Below are 22777 nucleotides of genomic sequence, written 5' to 3'. Positions count from 1 at the left end.
TTTGGCATCTCCCACTTCAGAAGCCAAACAAGCACTACTCCTACTAGAAATAAATAATTAAAAAAGAAAACATTGGATATTTTACAGAAATTAACGGTTTTGGTAGCGTATAATTGATGTATATGATAGAAAGGGGTTAATAGTGTAAGACAAGCTTGCAGAAATAACTTTTCCACAAATACACTATATTCTGTCACGGGTGGGCTTCACAGGTGGCACCAAATATTAGGAACGACCCACTTGCATTGGCTGCATAGTTTACCGCTGTTACTATGGCGAAAGTGCTTGTGTTCTCTTTATTTCAGAAAATAGCCTGGGGAAAGTTTTTTACGATTACGTTTCTGTTGTACTATTAACGCGCAGGTAGGGATTTTCCACTCGGAGTACAACTGCAAGCCCATTCTCAGCGTACAACAAATCTTCAAAGTAAACGCTTTGGTTACCTTTGAAGGGAATATACTCGCATGTAAGCGATTAAAGCACATACAGTCCCCATTTCCTGCTAAGTCCTATGTGACGCTTGTGTCGCTAAAAAAGTGCTGCACGTAATCTTATTTTGAAAACCGGACGTTTCGTATGCGGTAAATCTTTCAGTTTTAACTTTTGGGAGCGCTTGTTTATCTTCCACAGTGCTGTGCAGGAAATACAGAGGAAGTGAGAAGGATGCTTCCTTTTGGAAAGAAACTAAAAAAAAAAAAAAAAAACTACAGACGCCAGTAGTGAGCGTTATTACTTTAGTTTAATTTTGCCTGCATTTACAGCTGAGGTTATTATTCATGCGATTTAGCTGAGAAACCCACAGAGGCTGAAAATGGTGGCTAAAGTTGAGTATATCTAATGTTGTCCCTTTCTCTGTAACATGATTTGCATACATGGGCAAAAAGTGTTCACACTGAACAATTACTCCTTTGTAAGCTACTAGCAGGAAATGTTGACTAATTAGGAAAACAGTGTAAAAATATTTGTTTTATTTCCTTACTTTGTTACAGATAACAGCTTTTTATTTTTAAGCTAAATTTTGAGTAGAACTACACTAAACTAAGATAGATTTTATATTCTTGAATAAATAAAGAGTAAGATGCGTGCAGTAGAGATGTAAATGTGAGCAGGGAAAGGGACTGTGCCCTTATAAAGTATGTGAATCGTCTTCATGAGCTAATGTTGTCTGCAGTTTTCAAACCCCGCCCAGCCGCCACGTCAAAGACTTAGCCAGGAGCCCATAAACGAGCGCACCCCGTGGTCACACTGACAGACTGTCGGTGAGATAAACAAAGAGCCGGCGACTTTCCTGGACAACAGTTGACGCTCCTCAAGCTTCTCGGCAACATGGAAACTGGTAGGTTAAATGTCACTGTGTCCCCTCTCAGTGCTTGTGGCTGCCTGGATGAGTGGAGCTTGCATTTGGTTGCAGGAGAATGACAGCTGACCGAGCTAACCCGTTAGCATTCACTGCGTTAGCATGCCAGCCTGCTAGCACGACTTTATGCCGTCCATCCCTCTGTGAGCTAGGTTGACAGTTCACCCCCCGACGAGTTATGGGGTTGTCAGCACGGTGCCAACATCACAATCTTAAATACATTAATCTTGCTCCTCTGCTCAGGCGTCAGGAACTCTTTCCAGGAACGGGATTTATTAGCCAGAGAGTAGCTAGCTCGTCTTGGAAATGCCACAGTGACTCTTTAAAGTCGTGGCCATTCATGGAAGTGAGAGTTCTGTTTGGGGAACCCTGCTTTTTACCAGAAAAGAGAATAGTTTCATTTATTTTTCAGTAGATCTCAATAACCACCCCAATCAGCCGATACTCCCTACTTTGTTTTACAACTCTTTTTATGCTTCTGGGCAAAGGTTGACTTTGAACTTGAACCTAAGGTCTGTGTTAGCCAGCTGCCCTGATTTACACAGCAACATTTAACAATAAAAAATACGTTGAAATTAAACAAATTAAAAACATTAAGAATTTCAATATTGTCTTTTTTTTTTTTTTTTTTTTATTGTGAAGCTGACAGCAACAATGACCACCTCCTAAGCCTGTTTCCTTTTTTAAAAGTCTGTATTCCAGCTCTATGAAGCAGTGATCATAAAGTGCTTGGCTAATGTAAAGCCAGCTGTAAGAGCACTGGTGTGTAAATTTGCAAGTCACCCTGGCTGCCTGTGCTTGGCCCCTCTCCATAGAAAGCCACCCTGATCTCTGTCCTCACCATTCATGCACTCAGTTGTTGGCTAAAAGCCTGGCCAACTAACTTTGTTTGGGCTGAGTCTTTCCCGTTTCTTCACACACACACACGTGCACACACTCCTATCAGATATCTATTTAAATAAGATGCTGGCTTTTACTATTACATGCTGACCCTTTGACACATGTCCTCCTCATCTATCCATACTGATCAGTGTCATAACTTTTAGCTGTTGTGGCTTAAGGAAAACCGTGTTGCGCTGACACATGACTGAGGCCGCACTCCCAGAATACTCTTTGCCTTAGGCTGGCTTCTACATTTTTTTTTTTCTCCCATTTTTCTTTTTTTGATAACGCAGCAGCTAATGAGATTTGACACTGTCCTAATCTGTGATGGTCAGTGCATTTGAGCTTTGTGTTGATGGAAAATAACAGAATGCAGCTGAGCAAGAGATTTGAACTCGAGGCAGCATGCATGACTAGGCAATGTCCCTCTCAATGTTTAATTGCTCTATGCTGTTATTTGACGGAATAAAAAAAACCACACACACACACACACACTAGTGCCAGTTTGATTCTGTGTGTGTGCGCACGCACACCCCTTCTTATCCACATCCAGTGGGACTGGACAGGCTTTCCAGTGCGTTCCTCTCACAGATGGAGCCAGATGAGTGATCCCAGCAGCCAGCTCTGACCAGCCCTCAGCTCCCTGGGGCAACTTGTAGTAGTGCTACTACAAAGCTTTCTTCATTTTAGTCCTCTTTTGCTGGTACTGCCTCTCCATGTACCCAGAATATTCTTTATTCTTTATCAGAGGGCTAATCTTAATCGTATAGGGTACCTTTTATAGATTTCAATGTAACCTCTGTGTGGACTGTGGAAAAAAGAAGTGAAGCACCAGGCGGTTATGTTCAATAAAGCATATGGTCTTAGTTTATGACTATCGATCTGGTATTAGAGGCATCTTTCTGACATCTGAGTGCATGAGTACTCAAAAGATAGCTCTTAAGTGGGAAGTGTGCATGTTTAAACCGCACAGTTGAGTCATGGGAATTGGAACGGTAGGAAATTCCACTTTTGGATGCAGACAATCTGTCTGAATGTCTAGCCATGTTAGCTTTTCTATAATGTGCTAACTTTAGTTGTCCTCCCTCTCCATCCCTTCCTATTTTTTTCCTCTTCCCCATCACACTCCCTGTCTCCCACTTCTTGTTCCTAAAGGTTTGAGTCAAGAGAAGGTAGCCACCTTTGTTAAGCGGATGCAGTCTGAGCCGCGTTATCTGCTGGCCCAGAATGTGTCAACCTGCATCGACCCGTTGGAGGTTTGTCTTCACCGGCAGACTGTACAGGATACTGTGCACATCTTCCAGCACTCTATCCCCACAGAGGGCAAGCCCATCACCAACCAGAAAAACTCAGGTAGGACATGATGTAATACAGTTACATACACATGTACTCTGCACAAGATGCATGTTTAAAGTGTTTGTATTAGCAGGGCTGAATGGCTTGGGTAAGGTGTTCCTGAAATGCCATGTTTCAGGGGGGACTGGCCATCGCCCAAAAGGATTCAGGTTTCCAGCCACGTGCCCTTCACAGTGCCACAGTGTCGATGCCAAAAGTAATTTTTGAAATTAGGGTTGTTCAGAAATCAGTTTTGATTTATATCATTAAGGAACTCTTTAGCCTGGAAAGCTTTAGAGCGTTTGCTGGAGAACCCCCGTCCTCATAGCAAAAAATGGCGGGAGTTATGAGGTGCTAATTACGGCACCCCTGTGCCACCCATGTGCCATTTATCCAAAACTAGTCAATGATCAGCCAGGGGCCGCCTGATGCTTTATGCTCTTCTTTATGTGTCGGGGTGCCACTTATTGTCTGTTTCATTTAGAAATCATTCCCATTTTTAGTTTTCATTGTCATCTTTGAACCCGCCGCCAGTCATAGATGCTCAAAATGTTTACACCTTGTTTGATGATGATAAATAAACTTCTATGTGCAAAATATTTAGCAGTAACTTAAAACAGTTTGTTTTATGTGTTTATTTTTAATATCAAGAACGACGTGGATAATTTCTACATTTGCATTTGGGTGTATTATTCTGTACCTGTCAGTCAACCCAAACAGCTGCTTAACACACTGAATTTAGTAATATTGTATATTTGTCCTCACAGCAACATTTTACAGTTCAAACCGTTGACAGTTGGCGCACACCGGTTAGTGATGTCATTTCTGAAGCAAATAACGCTTTATTTTCCTAACATATAATTTGATTGCAGTTGTACATGACAAAGGATGAATAGACATGGCTGGATATTTGATTAATTATTGCCAGGAGTGGGAATCACAGTCTTAACTCAAGATATGACAGTAATACGTAGCCGATGATAATAATAATAATGCTATGATTACACAGTGATTCTGTAATAGTCAAAACATTACAGCTGGTTCTTTACGGTATCGGTGTATTGTGACACAATTATCTGTAATATTTACTCGGATGAAAAACAGATTTTCTATGGCAACCTCTAAAGGGGGCAGATGAAAGAAGAGGGTTTGACCTGTCGCCTAGCTGGACTGGAAGCAGCATTACTTTTTATTTCCTTATATTGTCAGAGGGAGTGTGTAATGTGGAATATATATTGTATATTAATCATTGCTGTGGTTTCTCTGCATGTATGTAAAGTACGCCACACTCCCTCTTTCAGAGCTTCTGTCATCATTTATAGTTTTTGCATGAAATGTAAAATTTGCATTGTGTTTACATATTTTTCTCACTGAAATAACAAGTTTATTTCCCCCTTTTTAGCATGTTTCACTTGCACAGTTTGGCATTAACCTCTGGTGGGTCAGCTGACACATCTTTGGGTTGGCTTGTTCTACTATGTGGATTTCAGCACCTCACAGCCTTCATGAGAGATCCAGCTGGAATGACTCATGTGTTGGTGGGGATGGTGTGGGCTACCAAAGTTAGTCTTGCCTCAAAAATAGATTAAATAAGAAAGAAATGATAGACTTGGGGCATCTCTAAGACAATCCATGCCAGCCACATTAAAAGAGAAGGCTGCTGTTTAGAAACAGATGAAGTCATGTATCAGCCCCTGTTGACAGCCATTGCTGCCCATTTATTTCAGCATTCAGCAAATTGGGTGGAAATTTAAGGTTTTCAATCATTAATTAATGAACCACCCAGTCGGTCTCAGCTGCAGAAATCCTGGTCCACTACAGCCCTGTTATTCATTGAAGGGAAGGGATCTAATTAAACAAGCGATCCTAGTCTTTCAGGGTTTTTGTGATACTTGTTATCATCACAAGCGCACAAGGATGGCTTTATATTGCTGTTTGCGCATTAAGCCTTTACTAACCTGCATATTTCTAAATCTGTTTTCTCTTAATCACTAGGGAGATGTTGGATCTTCTCGTGCCTCAACGTCATGCGACTGCCCTTCATGAAAAAGTTTAACATAGAAGAGTTTGAGTTTAGTCAGTCCTATCTATTTTTCTGGGACAAGGTAAGACACACAGTAACACCACATATTGGTTATGGTTGTGGGCTTTTTCACTCCTTTAGTATTATTATTATTATTATTATTATTATTATTTTGGTACATTTCGGTGATGTAACATTCTGGTAAATGGATGGTTTTTGTTGTTTTGGAGTTGGGACACTGCGTGTGCATGCATGTGCCACTGGTGTGGTGTTATTATGCTGCACCTTTTCTACTATACAGTCATTGTCCCACCTAAAACCCCCTTTTGTGCGTTGTTGTCAGTGCTCCACCCGGACCAACGTCACGGTGACTCCTTGTTGATTTTTTTTTAAATGCCGTCATCTTTCTCTTTTAAACTGTGTGTATTTTTAGCAGGCCCATCATAAACACACCCCTTCTTTGTGGCAGGTGCCAGATATGGGAGCTTCAGCTACTGTGGTATTAGTCGTAAACAAAGAAACAGTAAAACTCTCCTTAAGTTATCAGCTATTGCATTAGATTTTTAACTAATTTCAATAAAGTCTTAAATGAAAACTAATTTTAACAAATTACAGTTGATGACAGTAGCTCTTTAAATATGTAATAAGTCTAATGATAGCTGAACGATGCCTCTCTGGTACCTTTTTTTTTTTTTCTTCTTCTTCTTTGGTTTTGTTTCAAGTCTCATGTGGTCGACTGTCTACTTTGACAGTCTCTGTTGTTGTTGTCATCTCTCAGATCGAGCGTTGTTACTACTTCCTTCAAGCCTGTGTGGAGACGGCACAGAGGAAGGAGCCAGTGGATGGACGCCTGGTCCAGTTTCTTCTCTCCAATCCAACAAATGATGGAGGGCAGTGGGACATGCTGGTCAATCTCATTGGTTAGTTCTTATCATTGCACAGTGGTTCATGTTAAGTTCATTGAATAACCTATTCAATGAACTTAACATTGAATAGGTTAAAATTAATATATTAATTTTAATATATAAAATTAACTAGAATAGTGATCCCCAGTTAATTTCATACTAGAAAGTGAGCTTCATTGGATTTAAAATCTCTGGCCTGTTATTGTCTTAAAAATAATATTATTTTTATTATTTAATTATTTTTAATGTTGTGCTGTCTACAGAGAAGTATGGCGTCATTCCAAAGAAATGCTTCCCAGAGTCACACAGCTCAGAGGCCTCACGCAGAATGAATGACATCCTCAATCATAAGGTACTTTTGCACACTTCCTTCAGTTCAAAGCAAACGGAGCTCACATATGTGTCCAGCTAGAAGTCTCATAATGCCAATGAGCCCGTCCTGACTGTTTACCTCATGATGTGTTGCAGCTGAGAGAATACTGCCTAAGACTGAGGAACATGGTGGCCAGCGATGCCAGTAAAGGCGAACTGTCTGAAGCTATGGACAGCATGATAGAGGAGGTGAGACTGAAATCGCATGTGCAGTTTCTTTGTTTGCTTGTGTTTTTTCTCAGAGCACTGCAAACTTTTATAGGATCACAGTTTGTGCTTGAACGAAGGAACTTCTGAATAAGTGTGGGACCTCTAGAGCAGTTGCCTGCTCAAAGTGTGCTACTTCCCAAAAATTCAGGAACTCTAAGGGCTGAGTTCACCTGGCTGAATGCCCAGGCTCTTTGCTAGGTGGCAGCGTCATATACCCTCTCAGCTACCCCAATACCTCCAAAAATAATTTTTCAGGTAAAAATAAAAAATACAAATGGTTAACCAATAGAAGAGTGTGTGTGGATCTTTGGGTCCACATTATGTCAGCAGCTGTTCTCCACCGTGAACTATGTTAAAAACAAACACCGCTCACGCCTCACAGATGACAGCTTACAGTCCTGCGTAAAGATGAAAGTGACTTCGTACAGCCCCGATTTGCAGACGCTGTGCGCAGAGGTTCAGGAGCAGAAGTTCCATTGAAAACATATCACGGCAGACCCGACGATGTTTGCATGAACACGCTTTTCACACACGGTTGCTGTACGCATACAGCCGGCTGTAGCTTTTCAGCTCACAGCCCGACACATACCAACACAACGGCATAGATGGCACAGACATTAAGCGTGATTGCGGGTGCCGCTCATGTGCGTCCGCCTCCCCTGCAGCGGCGCTGCAGACCACGCCCCGCCACACACATTAACCAGGTAAAATGCATATTAAGGCAGAATTTTGCAAATATCTATTTTTCATTTTTCAGCAGCATAGTGCTTTTTTTTTCAAATTATTTTTTAAAAGTCAGGTCAAGGCTCCGAAAGCTCAAAGGCGATATAAGGGTGGCGGCTCACAAGTTTTTGTTTGCTACATGGATCATTTTAGTTCAGCTGGGTGTCTTTCCTTTTGTTATATTTCTTTAAGAGTTCAAAATGTGTTAATTATATAAATAAAATGTAATTTTCTCTATAGCACTTCATGGATTTCATAAGCAACAAACCTTAGTTGTTCACACAAAGCATAAAGGTAAAAAAACAATATATACAGTGTTATCTTCATTTTAGATGTCAAAAAGTATTTGCAGCTCCCAGTGTTTTCTTTTGCGTGGAAACCGGGTCCAAATGGCTCTTTGGTTCTTAAAGGTTGCTGACCCCCGGGCTAGACTTACATGTAAGCTTCATTCATCAGCAGATTTAAAGACATGGGTTTGAGGGGGTTCTCATCTTTAGTTGATCAGAGTTGTGACAGGTGGACAGATTTGATGGCTGTAGCAGTGGGGGAAAAAAAGCAGAAGGGTGTAAAAGAGAGCAGAAGTTGGTAGTTCTGTTGTAGTTTTAGAAACAGGAAGTAAGACCTGCAGAGACACAGAAGTGTTGAAAGCAAATGGAAAATGTGCAGCTCTTGTAACATTGTTCCACTTTTACCAGAAGAGGGAGCTGTCAAATAATACATAACTGAGATGCTCAGAGCAGGCTATATGTATTCAGTGTGTCTATGAACACTAATGTTAGATTAAACATTACCTGGTGATGTGTTCAATTTCTATATGAAGTTGTCAGCAACTTTTAATTTATTACAAAGCAATAGTTTCAGTTTGTGACATCTAGTATGTAGGTATCAAAATTTCCCAAGTCCAATAAGAGAATTTCCAATGATGAATAATTGGTTTTATAGAAATGCATTTATAATATCCCAGCACTATAGTTAAACATCAGTGCACGTTGCAGAGACATGCATTTGCAGACAAGGTAAAGGGAGAACACAATACTCTATGTCAGCGGTCCCCAACGCGCAGGCCTCGGACCGGTACCGGTCCGTGAGTCGTTTGGTACCGGGCCGCGAGAGTTGAGGCTCAGGTGTGAAATGTATGGTTTTCAGGGTTTTTATCGGTTTTCAGCGTTATTTTGTTATCGTTTTTATCGTTAACTCTGTTTTCTTGGGTCTTTTCACGTGTGTTATGAATAAATCTTCTTTTTTTCGGTACAGGTACTAGTTTCATTTTGTTGTATTTATCCGCGACACTTTAAAGGCCGGTTCGTGAAAATATTGTCGGGCATAAACCGGTCCGTGGCGCCAAAAAGGTTGGGGAGCGCTGCTGTATGTAAAAAAGAGTAAACAAAAACGAATGCATTTCTGTTGGCTCCAGGCTCATAACACTGACAACATCTTGTTTATAAATGATTAAGGAAAGGTTTCCTTTAAATAGAACCAGACAAATGTTGGCATTTGTCTGCCGATGCATGATGACTTTTGTTTTTCTTACAGTGCTCATTCACGTTTGACTTTTTGTAAAGGCAGTAAATGCATCTTGGGCCTTTTTTTTTTTTTTTTTTTTTTTTTTTTTTCTCTCTAATGTGCAGACAGTGTTTTGACCTACATTTTGTGTTTCTGTCCATTCACCTGCACACTACCTCTCATGTGACAAAGTTGCTGATAGTGATCTTGTTTATGGAACAGTCCGACGTCTAATGCTGGACAGTGATGCTGGTTTACCTCAAAGAGACAATACAATAAAAGGTGTGCAGGCCCATGTAAACAAACACATGCAACACGTCATGAGCATAACACGTGTTTAAGGGGGACTACATGTGGTACACAGTGTGCTTGCGTGTGTGCTTTCTGAACCCTGGGCAAGTTGCACTATGTAGGTGTGAAGCTTTATTCACGGCTCTTGTGTATGTGGGTGGGTCAATCGATCAATCAGTCAAGCTTCTGTTGAGACAATTGGGTCCGGTTAAGCAGCTTTTGTTGTCAGCTGTTAGGTCGTTTTGTGCTGCTGGCTGTTTGCTTGTTTAAACAGTCGCTCGGTGGATGCCCAGCCATCAACACAAAGACATGTACATCCACAAACACATGCTGTGCAAGAGTAAAGATGGAGGACCGGGTGGGAGGACAGAGGTTTGTCAGCATGTTTGTATGTACACCTGGAAGTGTTTTGTTTTGTTTTGTGAGGCACCACACTCATTTCTTTTTATTTATTTTTTACAAAATGGAACCAAATTATTCTGATCGCAGTTCATAATGGGATGCTCCCAGCAAATGCAATAAGGGAATAAATGTTAAATTTCTTTAAACTTTTATTCTGTGAATGGGGTTATACCATAGTTTCTGTATTTGATCATAAGTCTTCTCCATGGTTTGCTGAGATTAGTAATGAGTTTTGCTTTCACCATCATAACAGACATTTGTTTGGATGGTTTACTTGAAGTGTTGAGGTTCCTTTTTTTTTTTATTTATTGCTTATCAGACGAAATTGTATAATGATTCTTATATCTATCCATCCATCCACGTGTCCAGTTCATTGATTATGTTTAAACAGTTAGTCACTTAAGATTTGTTACTTTTTCTTTCTTTAATTTATAACTTTTAACGTCATTGGGTCAGCACATGGGTTAGCACTCGCAGAAAGAAGGTCCTGGGTTTGTATCCGCCACCTGGCTGAGGCCTTTCTGTATGTAGGTATGAGGGCATGTTGTCCATGGGTTCTCTCAGAGTACTCTGGCTTGTCCTACAGTCCATTCACCATTAGCCCTGGGACAGATTGGCACCCTGTCAAGGGTCTACCCTGCCTCTGCCTCGTGACGGCTGGGATTGGCCTCATCCCCATGTTGCTGTAGCTTTAACAACATTCCTAAATAGTAACTCTGTAAATTAGGACCAAGATGTCAAACCTTTGATGACAGACATTTTACCAGAGGCTTTGCAGCCAGTTCACAATACCACCATCCAATGCCAATAGTGAGCCCAAGTTCATGCAGAACAGGCAGGCTTTAAGAAACCTGTGTTTAAGATTAAAAATTCACTGTTTATTTCATCTCGTTTAGAACCAAAACAGTGTTTGTGGACACAAGAACCCTGTGTACCTCCAGACTTCTGTCTGAAAACACAGTGTTACTGCTGCATGTTCATGTGGATTTGCATCCATGTGTGCACACGTGTTTCTCAGGATTAAAGTGCCAGTCCTACTTGGGTGCATGTGGAAGTGATGCTGTCCACCCGCCAAACGTGGCAGCTGCGATTGTGCCCTGGTCTTCATCACCAAGCCCCACACACAGTCCCGTGACAGAAACCCTGGGTCGCTGCTTCTGCTTCCACTTACTGTACCTGGGGTGTGCTTGATTTGAATGAATCTCTTTGCGTGTGAAGAATCAAGTCTTTTGTGTGTGTGTGTGTGTGTGTGTGTGTGTGTGTGTGTGTTAACACTGCTCAGGCACATTGACTTAAACCACATAACATTTATTTAAGAACCTTGGCAAAAGAGCCTTAACCCACTTCATAATGCACCTGCAGAAACGGCGTTCAAATCACCGCCGTGCGCTGACAGTTTGTCGTTATTGCTGCTAGGATTCCTGTGTCCATACAAGCGTTGTTGAGGCAGCCTTCTTCTTTCATGCTCTCTCAGATGTGCATCGGGGTTTCTCTTCTGTCACTTGTGTGGACAAGTAGACAGTACAAAGGCACAATCACTGGAAACTATACATGCACATGCAGCACTTCACACACATGAAACATACACAGATGGTATTCCTCACGCCACCACCGTACCCTTTCCATGCTCCATTGCGTCATGGAATCAGAAACACCATGTGCGGCTCTGCTCTTGGCTCTGAATACAGAGAGAGATTCTTAAGACAAGTCTAATTTACGAGACAGCCATCAACTCGCAGAGGAACCCTCTTACCACAGCTCACACACCCTGCGCTGCAGGCTGTTGGCTCAGTTGATTTGTTGTTCGATGTGGGTGGGTTCCTACATATGTCTTTGTTACCGGCTGCAGTCGTTGCAGCCTCAGAATAGCCACTTTAGAGTTGTCCACCCACATTTCTTGAATTTTTTTTTTTTTTTCATGCACAATTGCAGGAATTTAACAATGCCCACATGTGTTGCATGTTTACAAAACATGGAAGTTTAATCAAAACCTCACTCATTTTTATCCAAACTGTTTGCATGGTGTCATTTGCTTACACTCACAAGTCCAGCTTCTAGACAATGGTTATAAATTTATCTCAGAGTAACAACGAGGTGCATGGTTTTCCTCAATTCGGCAAATTGTGCCAATCCAAGAACATTTTCAACCATCAAATGTATGTTTTAACCCTTTACTCCATAAAGATGACTTTTGACGCCCTCCTCTGTATTGTTAACGAAGAGTTTTGACACTTAGATGTAAATGTATATCCATAAAGACATGGTTTCTATTCAATGACCATTAGAATAGGGATACGGATTAGCACCAGTAAAGCTCATCACCCTCACTAATTTCTGATGCACACTCAGTCATTTTGTTCTGAAAGCAGGCCTGATATGACAGAAACCATTCAGTTTGTTTTTAAAGCAGAAACAAGGATTGCAAGTTAAATCTGTTGCTATAGCATGTTACAAATGTGGAAGTATTGACGGCTAAATTAATTTTTTGTGGTTTTTGTACCAACTTTTGTGAATTATTCTTAAATTGCAATGATATTAAATGTGTAAATTGCTTTTTAATCACTTCTTTCAGCTTTTGTGTACGTTTTACTAATTCGAGCCAACTCGGGCCAGTGTCTTCAACACTGGAGCGCAGATGCTATCAAGCATTAGCCAGGGTTAGCCCCAATAGCGTGCATTCAGCTCATTGTTTGTACCAAGACATGCAAACTCACTATGTCACAGAATGGAGACAGACCTGAGGTGGGTCTTCCGCTACAGACTGATGAGCTGAAAAGAAAGCCGCATGTTGACAAACTCCATCATAATCACTTACAACAGCTGGTTCCTGAAACCTGTTAACAGTTCAGATGTTTAGAATATTAAGATATGAATGACATGGCTGTTGAAGTTAGAATCTAAACACGGATCGAGCCCTGCAGATTTTTATGAACAACGCATGTTGGGTTTAGGAAAGAATCGAGGGGCTTTGGCTCGGATCATTGTAAACTGTCTCAAAATAGGAATTTACAAATCTTTAGACAGTTTAACTCACTGAAGTGGTTTCTGAGAGTCAAATTAGAAAAAGCTTGCAACTTGGAGTTGTGGAAATTAATTTCAAACCTACTCTGACATTATCAAATCAGACACATTACATTGAGATGTGAAAGAGAGAGCCCAATATTTTGCAAACTTGCTATTCTGTATCCCCCCCCCCCACCTGTCCCTCTTTCCCCATCACTCATGCATGTCAGTCACTGAGGCAGCAGGTGTTTCTATATTGATCCTGTTCTCATGTCATTGTCGCTGTTTATTCTCTTGACTAAGGTCTCCTCTCCTCATAGTCGCTTTACTTACATTGCCAGGTCCGATGGGAATGTACAAGGCTGGTGTTAAGGGCGACACTTGCTGTATGTGTCAGGGCATCAGAAAGAAGAAAACTGTAAAGCAAGTGGAAATGTTTCAATTTGTCAGGAGAGATTAAATGCAGGAACTGGAGGAAAAGGGAGTAGAGCCCGACGGGTGGGTTTTTTTTTTTTTTTTGGTTTTTTTTTTAAGACCTAGCGAGTGGATGGACACCCTGGTGTGTCCTCCTGCCCACAGAGCAGTCTAAATAAAGTGGCTGAATTGGGTAGTTCGGATGTGTGGGGAGCTTAAGCAGATGCTTTTGTTGACTCAGCGCAAGTGTGTATTTTTGTGTGCGTCTGTATTTTTGTGACTTTACGCATTTCTGTAACAAAGAGGGGATTGGTTTGTTTGTTTAAGACTGGCCTGAATTTATGCCTTTTTTCCACTATGTGAACATTTCTGGAGTGGGGCTCCTACATTCTACTTTATATAATGGGATATTTAAAATGTGTGTAAAGGTCAGGAAAGCGCTGCCACAGGAGCTAGGTTTCCTTTAGTCCTTTAATACACACACTGAAGCGATACATTGCCAAGGCAATGTGTCACTGTCTAGTGGCCCTCTTTTTTTATCTGCGGCGAATAATGGTCTCGATACAATGGTTAATTTCTCAGTCCCGTATTAATCATATTTCATAGGAAAAGTATGTGCTCAGTCTTGGGAAAAGAACAGAGGATGGGAGTATTGAAAAGCTTAAGGGGGAAATTCCAGAGATAGCTATATCAGGGGTTAGGAGGGCCAGATTGACAGACGGCCCAGTCCAAACAACCTGATTTAGCCCACAAGAACTCACTCTGAACTTCTGCACTGAAGGAAGACACACATGGCGGAAGGGCAAAGGGGTGTGTGCTGCAAATGGAAAAGAATGGAAGCGCAGCAGTGGGAAAATGCAGGGATAATTGGAAGAGGTCTTGGTACTCATCAAGGGTATGCAGGGATGGACAACAGATGTTTGCAAATTAGGAATATTGAATATACAGGCTCAAGTGAAAGCGGTGGCTCCCTCCGTCTCTGTAGTTGAGGTGAATTGGTAGGAATCTCTGCTTGCCTTATTAAAATGTAGAGTTTGCTGAAATGTGCTATGTTTGCTTTAAACTGTCTACAAATGCTAAATAGACTTTAAAGCCAAACCTTTATCTAAACTGTCTTTGTGCTGTGCAGGTTTTCCGAGTGGCCAGTGTTTGTCTAGGCAGCCCTCCTGAGACCATCTGTTGGGAGTACAGGGACAAGGATAAGAACTTCAATCGCATGGGACCGCTCACTCCTCAGGAGTTCTACAGGAAGCATGTGAAACCCCTATACAACATTCAGGACAAAGTAAGTGACTCCCTTGGACACCACAGATGGAGAGCCTGTAGGTTTCTGTGGTCTTTGTGTAGCTGTAGAAACTGATCTTGTGTGGTTATTTCCTCTATCCCCAGATCTGCCTTGTAAATGACCCTCGACCCCAGAATCCTTATGGAAAGCTGTACAGTGTCGAGTTCTTGGGTAACATGGTTGGTGGTCGCAGCACTCTGTACAACAACCAGCCCATCCAGCTACTGAAAAAAGCTGCAGCTGAGTCCATAAAGGATGGAGAGGTACGTTGGCACAAGTGGGCACAACTCCAGGCACAGATGTGTGCACAACTGTGATTATTGTTTTGTTTTTTTCATTCCACCCATCTTAGGCTGTGTGGTTCGGTTGTGACGTTGGGAAACATTTCCACAGCAAGCTGGGCATTAATGACATGAATGTGTGAGTATAACTGAAGGATGTCCAGTGTACAGTATATGAACAAATCTCCAACAAGTGTTGAAGTAGGGATTTATCTTAAGATAAACTTTGGCATACCAAACAAAGAAACTGGATTTTTCTCCCTTCTCTTACACTTAAGGATTAGAGGAACAGCGGGAAAATCTGTTTTGTTCACTTGACTGTGGTAAAGGTATCTTTAAAAAGCCTTAACAACAAAGGGAACTATTTTTATCTGTGCCACATCTTCATTTGACCGGACCAGACAACATCTGCCTTTTTGAGGTGTCCGTCTCCCCACGCAGGAAAAGTGCCCATCTTTGCCCTTCAGGTGCAGCAGCAGCAGCATCTGTGTCTGAGTTGCTGGCGCCAGGCTTAAATTTGCCCGCTGAACCAAACCAGCATGGTGCCGAATGTCTGGTTTCATCTGCACTGAAGCTCATCTTTCACACAGATCTCTTCTTGTAACAGTACATTATAACTGGAATGAGGCTGAGGCTTAATGTGGCCTCATTTCTAGACAGACATGCTCAAAGTGGAAATGAAACAGCGGGCTGCCTTTTTAGCTGCAAAATCCCAGCTTATGAAGGCAGCGTGTTTTGTGGCTTTTTATGGTCATTACATCTCTTCCCACTGTTCCTGTCAGAAACAGATTTTATTATTGTTAAAACATGACAAATCACAAATGCATTAAACCATTTCTTGTCATAAGTGTGTAGAGGAGCTGGAGTTATCACATGATTTTGTGCATTTCATACAGGTTCAACCATGAGCTTGTGTTTGGGGTTTCAGTGAAGAACCTTTCAAAGGCAGAGAGACTGATATATGGCGACTCTCTCATGACCCATGCAATGATTCTCACCGCTGTCACAGACAAGGTACACTCACACAATCATGCAGTACAGGTATGTGACTGTTTGGTACACTCGTGTATACATGCAGTACTTATACAAACTGTCCAGCGAGAACACACACACTCAGAATTTCCCAAGGTTTATTGTATGAAAGTCTTGCCGTGTGTTTACACTGCTTTAATCCGCTGCAGTTTTTTTTTTTGTAGTGCTGTCAATTCCCCCCTTTTTAAGTAACCCCAGCTGTCAGGACACTTTCTTTCCTCTTGTCTCACTGTTATCTCCCATTGTCTCTTGTTCTCCTTCTGTCTCTCAGGATGGAAAAGAAGGCTATGAAAAGTGGAGGGTGGAAAACTCCTGGGGTGACGACCGTGGCAACAAAGGTAACACAAAACCCTCTTGCTGCAGAGCAGAAGCCTGATTTCTTTGATGTGACGCTGATTGTCAGATGTCAGCCTCTGGTCGGGTGATTAAACTGTCATCTTCCTGTTTGTGTTCCTTAAATTAAAAACAGGGTCTTGAACTTGTAATTGGTTATGTTCCTCTTCACCACAACAGAAACGCAGGGGGCCTTTATTTAAAAAAAATAAAATAAATAATAAGAGTTATGAAATTTACAGATCTTAAGTTTGACACAGATTATGCATGTTTATTCAAAAAAGGAATTTCTGCTATTGGCTTTTGTCTCATAATTGTGTGCAAATATCTGCACTTCTGCAGGGCAGGTTAAAGCAGAGGAAATAAGGAATGTTAGATAAAGCAACACAGCTCACAGGCAACAGTTTAATCTTTCTTTTTGGACTCGAGTCAGGAATGTCAGGCCCTTTGTTGGTCAGCACTGAATATTTAGGGGCCGAACTATCAGCTAAAGCTAGCTTGACTGTATGTGTGCTTCTCAGGCACAGCTATCAAAAATAGTAATTTCCCAAACGTAGGAAATTTCTCATTATTGTCTCAGTATCTACTAATATTAAGTAACGCATATAAAACAGAATTTGACTCGCCAAATGTGGAGAACAGTCTCCCTGGGCAGACTTACTATGCTCAAACATCCAGCAGGCTGACTTATCTGTCAGAAATTATTTTTACATAAATCTCCAAACACCAGCATAATTTTAATGCATTTTAATATACAGTGCCATGTATAACTAATGTCCATTAGTCTTAGGGGGGCTGTGACCTATCCCAGCTGTCGTAGGGTGAGAGGCAGGGTACACCCTGGACAGGTTGCCAGTCTGTTGCAGGGATACCAGATAGACACAGACTACGTCCACAGTAGCCCGGACAGATTTGAAAACGGCCCGCATCCACACTAGCATTTTCAGTTGTTTTCACAGAGTTGTGCGTCCACATTGAAAAGGCCGAAAACGCTTACGTTCCAGTACTGCGCATGCATGAAACGGAAGAAGATTCGACCTGCCTCATTTCTGTCTGCTTTTTATTTACTTTCCGGCTCGTTGAAACGTCGCGGCAAAAGGTCGAGGAAACGCACCGAGTTTTTTAAATGGACTAACAATGAGGTGGAGTTGTTGCTGCGAGTAACACAAAAGTACAAAGTGCAAAAGCGAGTGAGAATTAAATAATTTGAAGAAAAGCTATCTGGAGCATCTACAAGCTGATATTAATCTTTAATAGGGCTGTCAAAATTGAGAGCAAACAAAACAACTGCTTTATAATGCCCTCCGCTATCTTTAATTGGTCACATGACTAAAATGCGTTAGAAAGTCTCCGTGGGCCAATTTAGTTACCAGTTAACATAACGCCACTAACTGCATGTCTTTGCACTGTGTGAGGAAGCCAGAGTGCCCATGCAAAACATGGGGAGAACATGCAAACTCCACACAGAAAGACCCTGGCCTAGTGGTGGACTTGAACTCAGGACTTTCTTCCTGTGAGGCAACAGTGCTAACCACCGTGCCACCTGCCTTAAATGATCCTATCAGTGTGAATTGAATACAGGCCCAGCAGTTAGGCATCCAATTGGAAATGGGATGAAATATCCATACCAGCACATGTGATTATAAAGCACATTTTAATGTGCTTTATAAAGTTATTAGAGCTAAAGGTAAACGTTAAAAATAGAGAGACTCATAGTAGAAGCTAAGGTCTGAAATGTTTCAAAGTGTGTTTTGGTCCTCAGCTGTTGACATGGAGACCTTTTGATTGTCTAACACACCAGAAGCGTACAAAGAATTTCAACTTTTGAACCACGGTTTATTTTTTAGTGGTCTAGTTGTTTTTTGTTTTATTTTTAAACCACATATTAGATTTAATTTTGATAACCTGAGTCAGTCATGGAAAACTGTAGGGTGTCTGTCATTAAGTAGGTTTGGCTTCCTTTATGCAACAGCCCTCCCAACACAACAGGTCCTCCACACCACTGCCCCAGATGACTGTTGCTATGCCCACTATTTTATTTATTTATTTTCCTAATCTTCCTCTGATCTTCTCTGCCTTACCGCCCTGTTACTGAGCTTAGGCTTCCACTCCAAATGATGGGAGAGTATTTAAGGTCAGTGGTGGATCGTCTCATGACACACACACACACACACAGACATACAGTACAAGATGTACACATAACGAGACACACACTTACTCTCAATATTTGCTTGAACCCACAAACCTTAGTGACTGTTGAGAAAACATGTGAAAACCCCTCAGTCAAATGAAGTGTTTTTCATGCATATCTTATTCCATAAACACCAGCAGATGGGGGGAGGCCAGGGCCCCCAGCCCCTCCACAGCCAAATTAATAAAGTTTTTCTTTTGAAAAGAAAAGTCTGAGAAGTGGAGTTCACTGGGTAATCTGGAGGCTATGTTTGTTTGACAAAAGCTGAGGGGAGAAAAGAAGGGAAGTAGATGTGGAGGCAATTTGGGGAAAATGACAAAGAACTGAAGAAATTAAAGAATAGTGAACAAAAGAAGGAAGCCAAGAAAGAAAGTGCTTGTAAGATTTATAAGACTTGATGTCTCCCTTTAGTCTTTTAATATTTCTTCTAACCATAAAAGGATCTCTCAGGAGAGTTTTAACTTTCCGTTTCCTCCATCTTTGATCCTTCAAACAGACGTTGTTATGACTCTGCTCACTTTACAACTCGAACTTTTTACACCGTTTAAGAGTAATATTTTGTCTCAATCGCTGAGAGTTTAATATGGGTTTAAGGATTCTGTAGATTTGTTATTTTCACCCAAACGGTTATCTGCTCTTTAGTCCTGTAAAGGAAACTAACATTTTAAATTTATAAAACTGCTTTTTACACTATGAAAGAGCCCAAGTGTTTAAATAAATAAACAAATAAATATAATTTTAATATCCATTGATCCATTTATTCTTTTCCACTTGATCATTAATTTATGCTGCAAACCTACAGAAGCTGAAATGACCTTGTTGAGTCTACACAAGTGGCTGACTCCACTGCACACATTTATACTCGTGCACTGCTCTGCATTTTCACCACCAAAGTTTCTCTCTTTTGAGTCGACCCATAGAAATATGCATTGGAAGAAATGACAGTTCTGAATGGTCGGTCATTGCAGGCTGTGCCGTCGTGGCTTGTATGGCTACAAGTAATATGGGTACAGCTGCAGTGTGATTACTCAGTTGGTGAACTCGTGATGGTCAGAAAGTCGAGTGTAGAAGGCTGTACATTTGTGACCCTCAAGTAGGTTTTTCTACAGCAGCTATTTTAAGTGTTGTAAATGTCATTGGCAGACGTTCACATCATTATTAATCTAATAAGTAACAAGTGTTTACCCACTGTGTCAGGTTAAAAAGTTGTAAATGTTCAAAAACGTGGCAGCTAGCAGGACAAAATGCAGCATTAGTCATGCTGATAAGGAAAACGGCTAGCTGTTTTGTTTTGTTTTAAAAAAATAAACCATGAAATGAAAGCGAATACACGGTGTATATAGTGTTAGTCATGCTTTTAGGCATTTTGCAGTTTATTTCAGTAGTTAGATTTTGCAAAACGGGATAAAAATGGCTATTTTCAAATGTCTAAATCATTGCCACATCACCTTTTCTCTTTTGCAATATGGATTAAAATCACAGATCCTCTGGGCCAGATTGCGTACTTCAGAATAGCTGAATAGGTGGCTCGCTTACACTATACCCATCTGGTCTGAGACAGGACACTCAGCCTATCCCAAAAAACAAATAACACCCAACATTCACACACACACTATGCCACCCAACACGCGGGTTCCAGGAAGCTCACATCAATACACACATGGTTACTGCAGTGAGAACCAGGCAGTATGCCATGTGAGATTTGCGTACTTGGAAGAACACGGATACACAGCACACACGCCACCCCGATACATTGTTTTGAACTGTGCACGTTCTTGCGGTTACCCTGACGTCTTTGATAAGTCAACTTGACAGTTGGAGGGATGCTCAATTCTGAACACACGAGAAAGGGTGGGGGGGAAGGAAAAAAGGAAGAGCTGGAGCAAAAAGGTGGTATGAGGAAGGGGGGGAAAGAAAAGTAAATGAACTTTGAGTTCAGTGTTTCCAGTTCTAATCCAGCTTCCCATATGGGCCAGTTCAGCGCTAGGTCTGAGCTGCTCTGGTTTCACCGAGCTTCTAGCCTCTTTTATTTATGCGGAAGACGCACACAGACATCTTTGATTTTAATTAATCGTTTCAGTATGGGGCTAGATTCTCATCCAGAAAGTGATCAGGTTATTCCAGCATCCTTTCAGTGTAAGCTCAAGGTAAACTCACAGGAATCTGAACTCATTCATGTTGACCTTGTACGGCTGCACACAGGGACACAGGGAGAGGGAAGCAGACATTGTTTGGTTTTATCAGGGTGTGCATGCAGAGCTGATAGCTAAAGTGCAGAATGCATGCCGTACTGAAGGGTGGGATAGTGTGAACTATAACGGGCGGGGGTCCTTCGTGTCTGCAAAAAGCTCTTTTGCCTGTTGAACAATAGTTTAAAACTAAAGCGCACTTAGCAGGATTTCAAACATGCATGCATCAACAAAGTGTGCTGGACCATTCTGTTGAATTCTTCTTCCTCTCTACTCCTCCCCTTGCAATGAAAGAAGCATAACCGCATTATCGCTAGATTAATAGAATAAGCCACTTTGTATGAGTCTGTGTAGTGCTGTCTACCTGTGAGAATTATTTGGAAATAAGTGGACCCCCAAAAAAGCTAGTATTTGAAGAATTTTACAGCAGCTACTTTATACTAAAACATTTGGTGTGTTCCCATATTCATAAAAATCTTTTTTTTTTAAGTCTATATCAGATTGTGATATTGGCACAAGAGATGTTGATAAATAATGCTAACTGGCCTCATTTCCTGAGTTCTGCTAAACAATTTCCATTCTCATGTAAGTTTTCCATTTCAATGAGAGAGTAGGCTTCTTATCCAGCTCGGTCTGGGTGTAGCTGCTGCTGCTATTGACAGATGTTGGGAGCTGGATGAACGTGCCATTGTAAAGCTTTCTGATGTGTTCAGCCGTCGCCTTTGGTGCTAAACACAAGAGCTGAAGGAACATTCTACCACGCACGAGTTGGCCTATTATTTTTTATGATATTCCTTTATGGAAAAAAAAAAAAAACATTTTTCATTGTTTGTGTTTTGGCCGAATTCTTCATTTTCTATTAAATAGATATACTGAAAGATAAATGTTTCAACATGGGACTGGACTCAGAAGGACTGAAGATTCTGGACGGCAAAATTGTTAATTTAACTGTGGAAATGATCTCATCATCAAATGTATAAGAGACGATAGACAATAATGGGAAGCAGTTGTACATCTTTGTTTTTTAAAGCATAAAAATCTAGATTTCAAAGAAAACTGATTCTAAAGAATTGCATAGCATCTTAATAACGATGACCAAAATTGATAGGCCTCACTTCTGTATTTAAAAACCTAGACGGGATTCATGCCAGTGATCAAAATCAGTCCTGAGATGTGTTTTCATGCTTGTGTAGAGATACTTTGGTTTTCTAAAATACATTACGTGTGTGGGTTTTTGTTTGTTTGTTTGTTTGTTTGTTTGTTTGTTGCTTTTCCGACACCTGTTTCTACCACAAAATATGCAAACCTTCTAGTGAATTTCAAACCTGAAGTTTGGGTGCTGTGACTCTAGTTGTCTGGTTTCACAGACAATTTTGCCATTTTAAACAGTTAAAGCCTTTTTCTATGTGAAAATTGTTTAGGTCTAGGGTTTAACTTTACCTATTATATTGATCTAATTCTTGACCAGAACCTGACGGACATTTGTTCCTTGTTTTGGTAATTTATTGAAAAGAGTCAGTCTTCTGCTGAGTACTTGAATCACAAGGAGAATCCAAGCAGCTGACCTGATGTCTTCTTGTCTCCCTCTGTCTCTGTAGGTTACCTGATAATGACGGATGACTGGTTCTCCGAGTATGTTTACGAGGTGGTGGTAGACAAGAGGTTCCTGACCGATGATGTCCTGGAAGTGATGCAACAGGATCCCATCGTACTTCCTGCCTGGGACCCGATGGGATCCCTGGCATAGCTAGAGAAATCTAGGTTTTAGCCCCACCCTCTGGTCAATTTGACTCCGCCCTATTCCTCAGCTGCTTTTACCTCTCCAACATTTCCCCAACACCTCCTTCTAAAACGGCCTGTACTTCTAGAAAAAATAATAAAGATTTTGTTTTCTTTTTTACCAGACTGCCTTTGTCTTTTGTCTATTTTTCTTTCTTTCTCAGACTGCTGGAGGTTTATTCTGTTGCTTACACACTGCATGTATCTGCAATCTCAGCTCTGGACTTAATTAGTTGATTAGCTGCTGACAAATATTGTACATGGCCG

At 41.1% G+C, this 22777-nt stretch overlaps 1 protein-coding gene across 1 annotated transcript; it reads left to right on the top strand.

Annotated features, from left to right (window-relative positions):
* Positions 1 to 712: 712 nt before the first annotated feature.
* blmh (bleomycin hydrolase) lies at positions 713 to 22636 on the top strand. Its single transcript, XM_040049537.1, has 13 exons — positions 713 to 823; positions 1172 to 1336; positions 3395 to 3592; positions 5570 to 5679; positions 6376 to 6517; positions 6766 to 6854; positions 6971 to 7063; positions 14550 to 14705; positions 14810 to 14968; positions 15058 to 15125; positions 15883 to 16000; positions 16290 to 16356; positions 22330 to 22636. The coding sequence occupies exons 2-13, from the start codon at positions 1327 to 1329 to the stop codon at positions 22476 to 22478; spliced, it is 1359 nt and encodes a 452-aa protein (XP_039905471.1). The 5' UTR covers positions 713 to 823; positions 1172 to 1326; the 3' UTR covers positions 22479 to 22636.
* Positions 22637 to 22777: the final 141 nt, after the last annotated feature.

The sequence above is a fragment of the Simochromis diagramma genome, unplaced genomic scaffold (genome assembly GCF_900408965.1).
Source record: "Simochromis diagramma unplaced genomic scaffold, fSimDia1.1 OVJJ01000611.1, whole genome shotgun sequence".
NCBI lineage: Eukaryota > Metazoa > Chordata > Actinopteri > Cichliformes > Cichlidae > Simochromis > Simochromis diagramma.
The sequence above is the reverse complement of the archived record's forward strand: the minus strand, read 5'-3'. Positions and strand labels throughout refer to the sequence as shown.

What these genes read in the sequence shown, in the direction of transcription:
- blmh (XM_040049537.1), top strand. An exon ending in ATGACATCCTCAATCATAAG is followed by an intron (nt 6,855 to 6,970) that starts GTACTTTTGCAC and finishes GATGTGTTGCAG; the next exon opens with CTGAGAGAATACTGCCTAAG. An exon ending in TATACAACATTCAGGACAAA is followed by an intron (nt 14,706 to 14,809) that starts GTAAGTGACTCC and finishes CTCTATCCCCAG; the next exon opens with ATCTGCCTTGTAAATGACCC.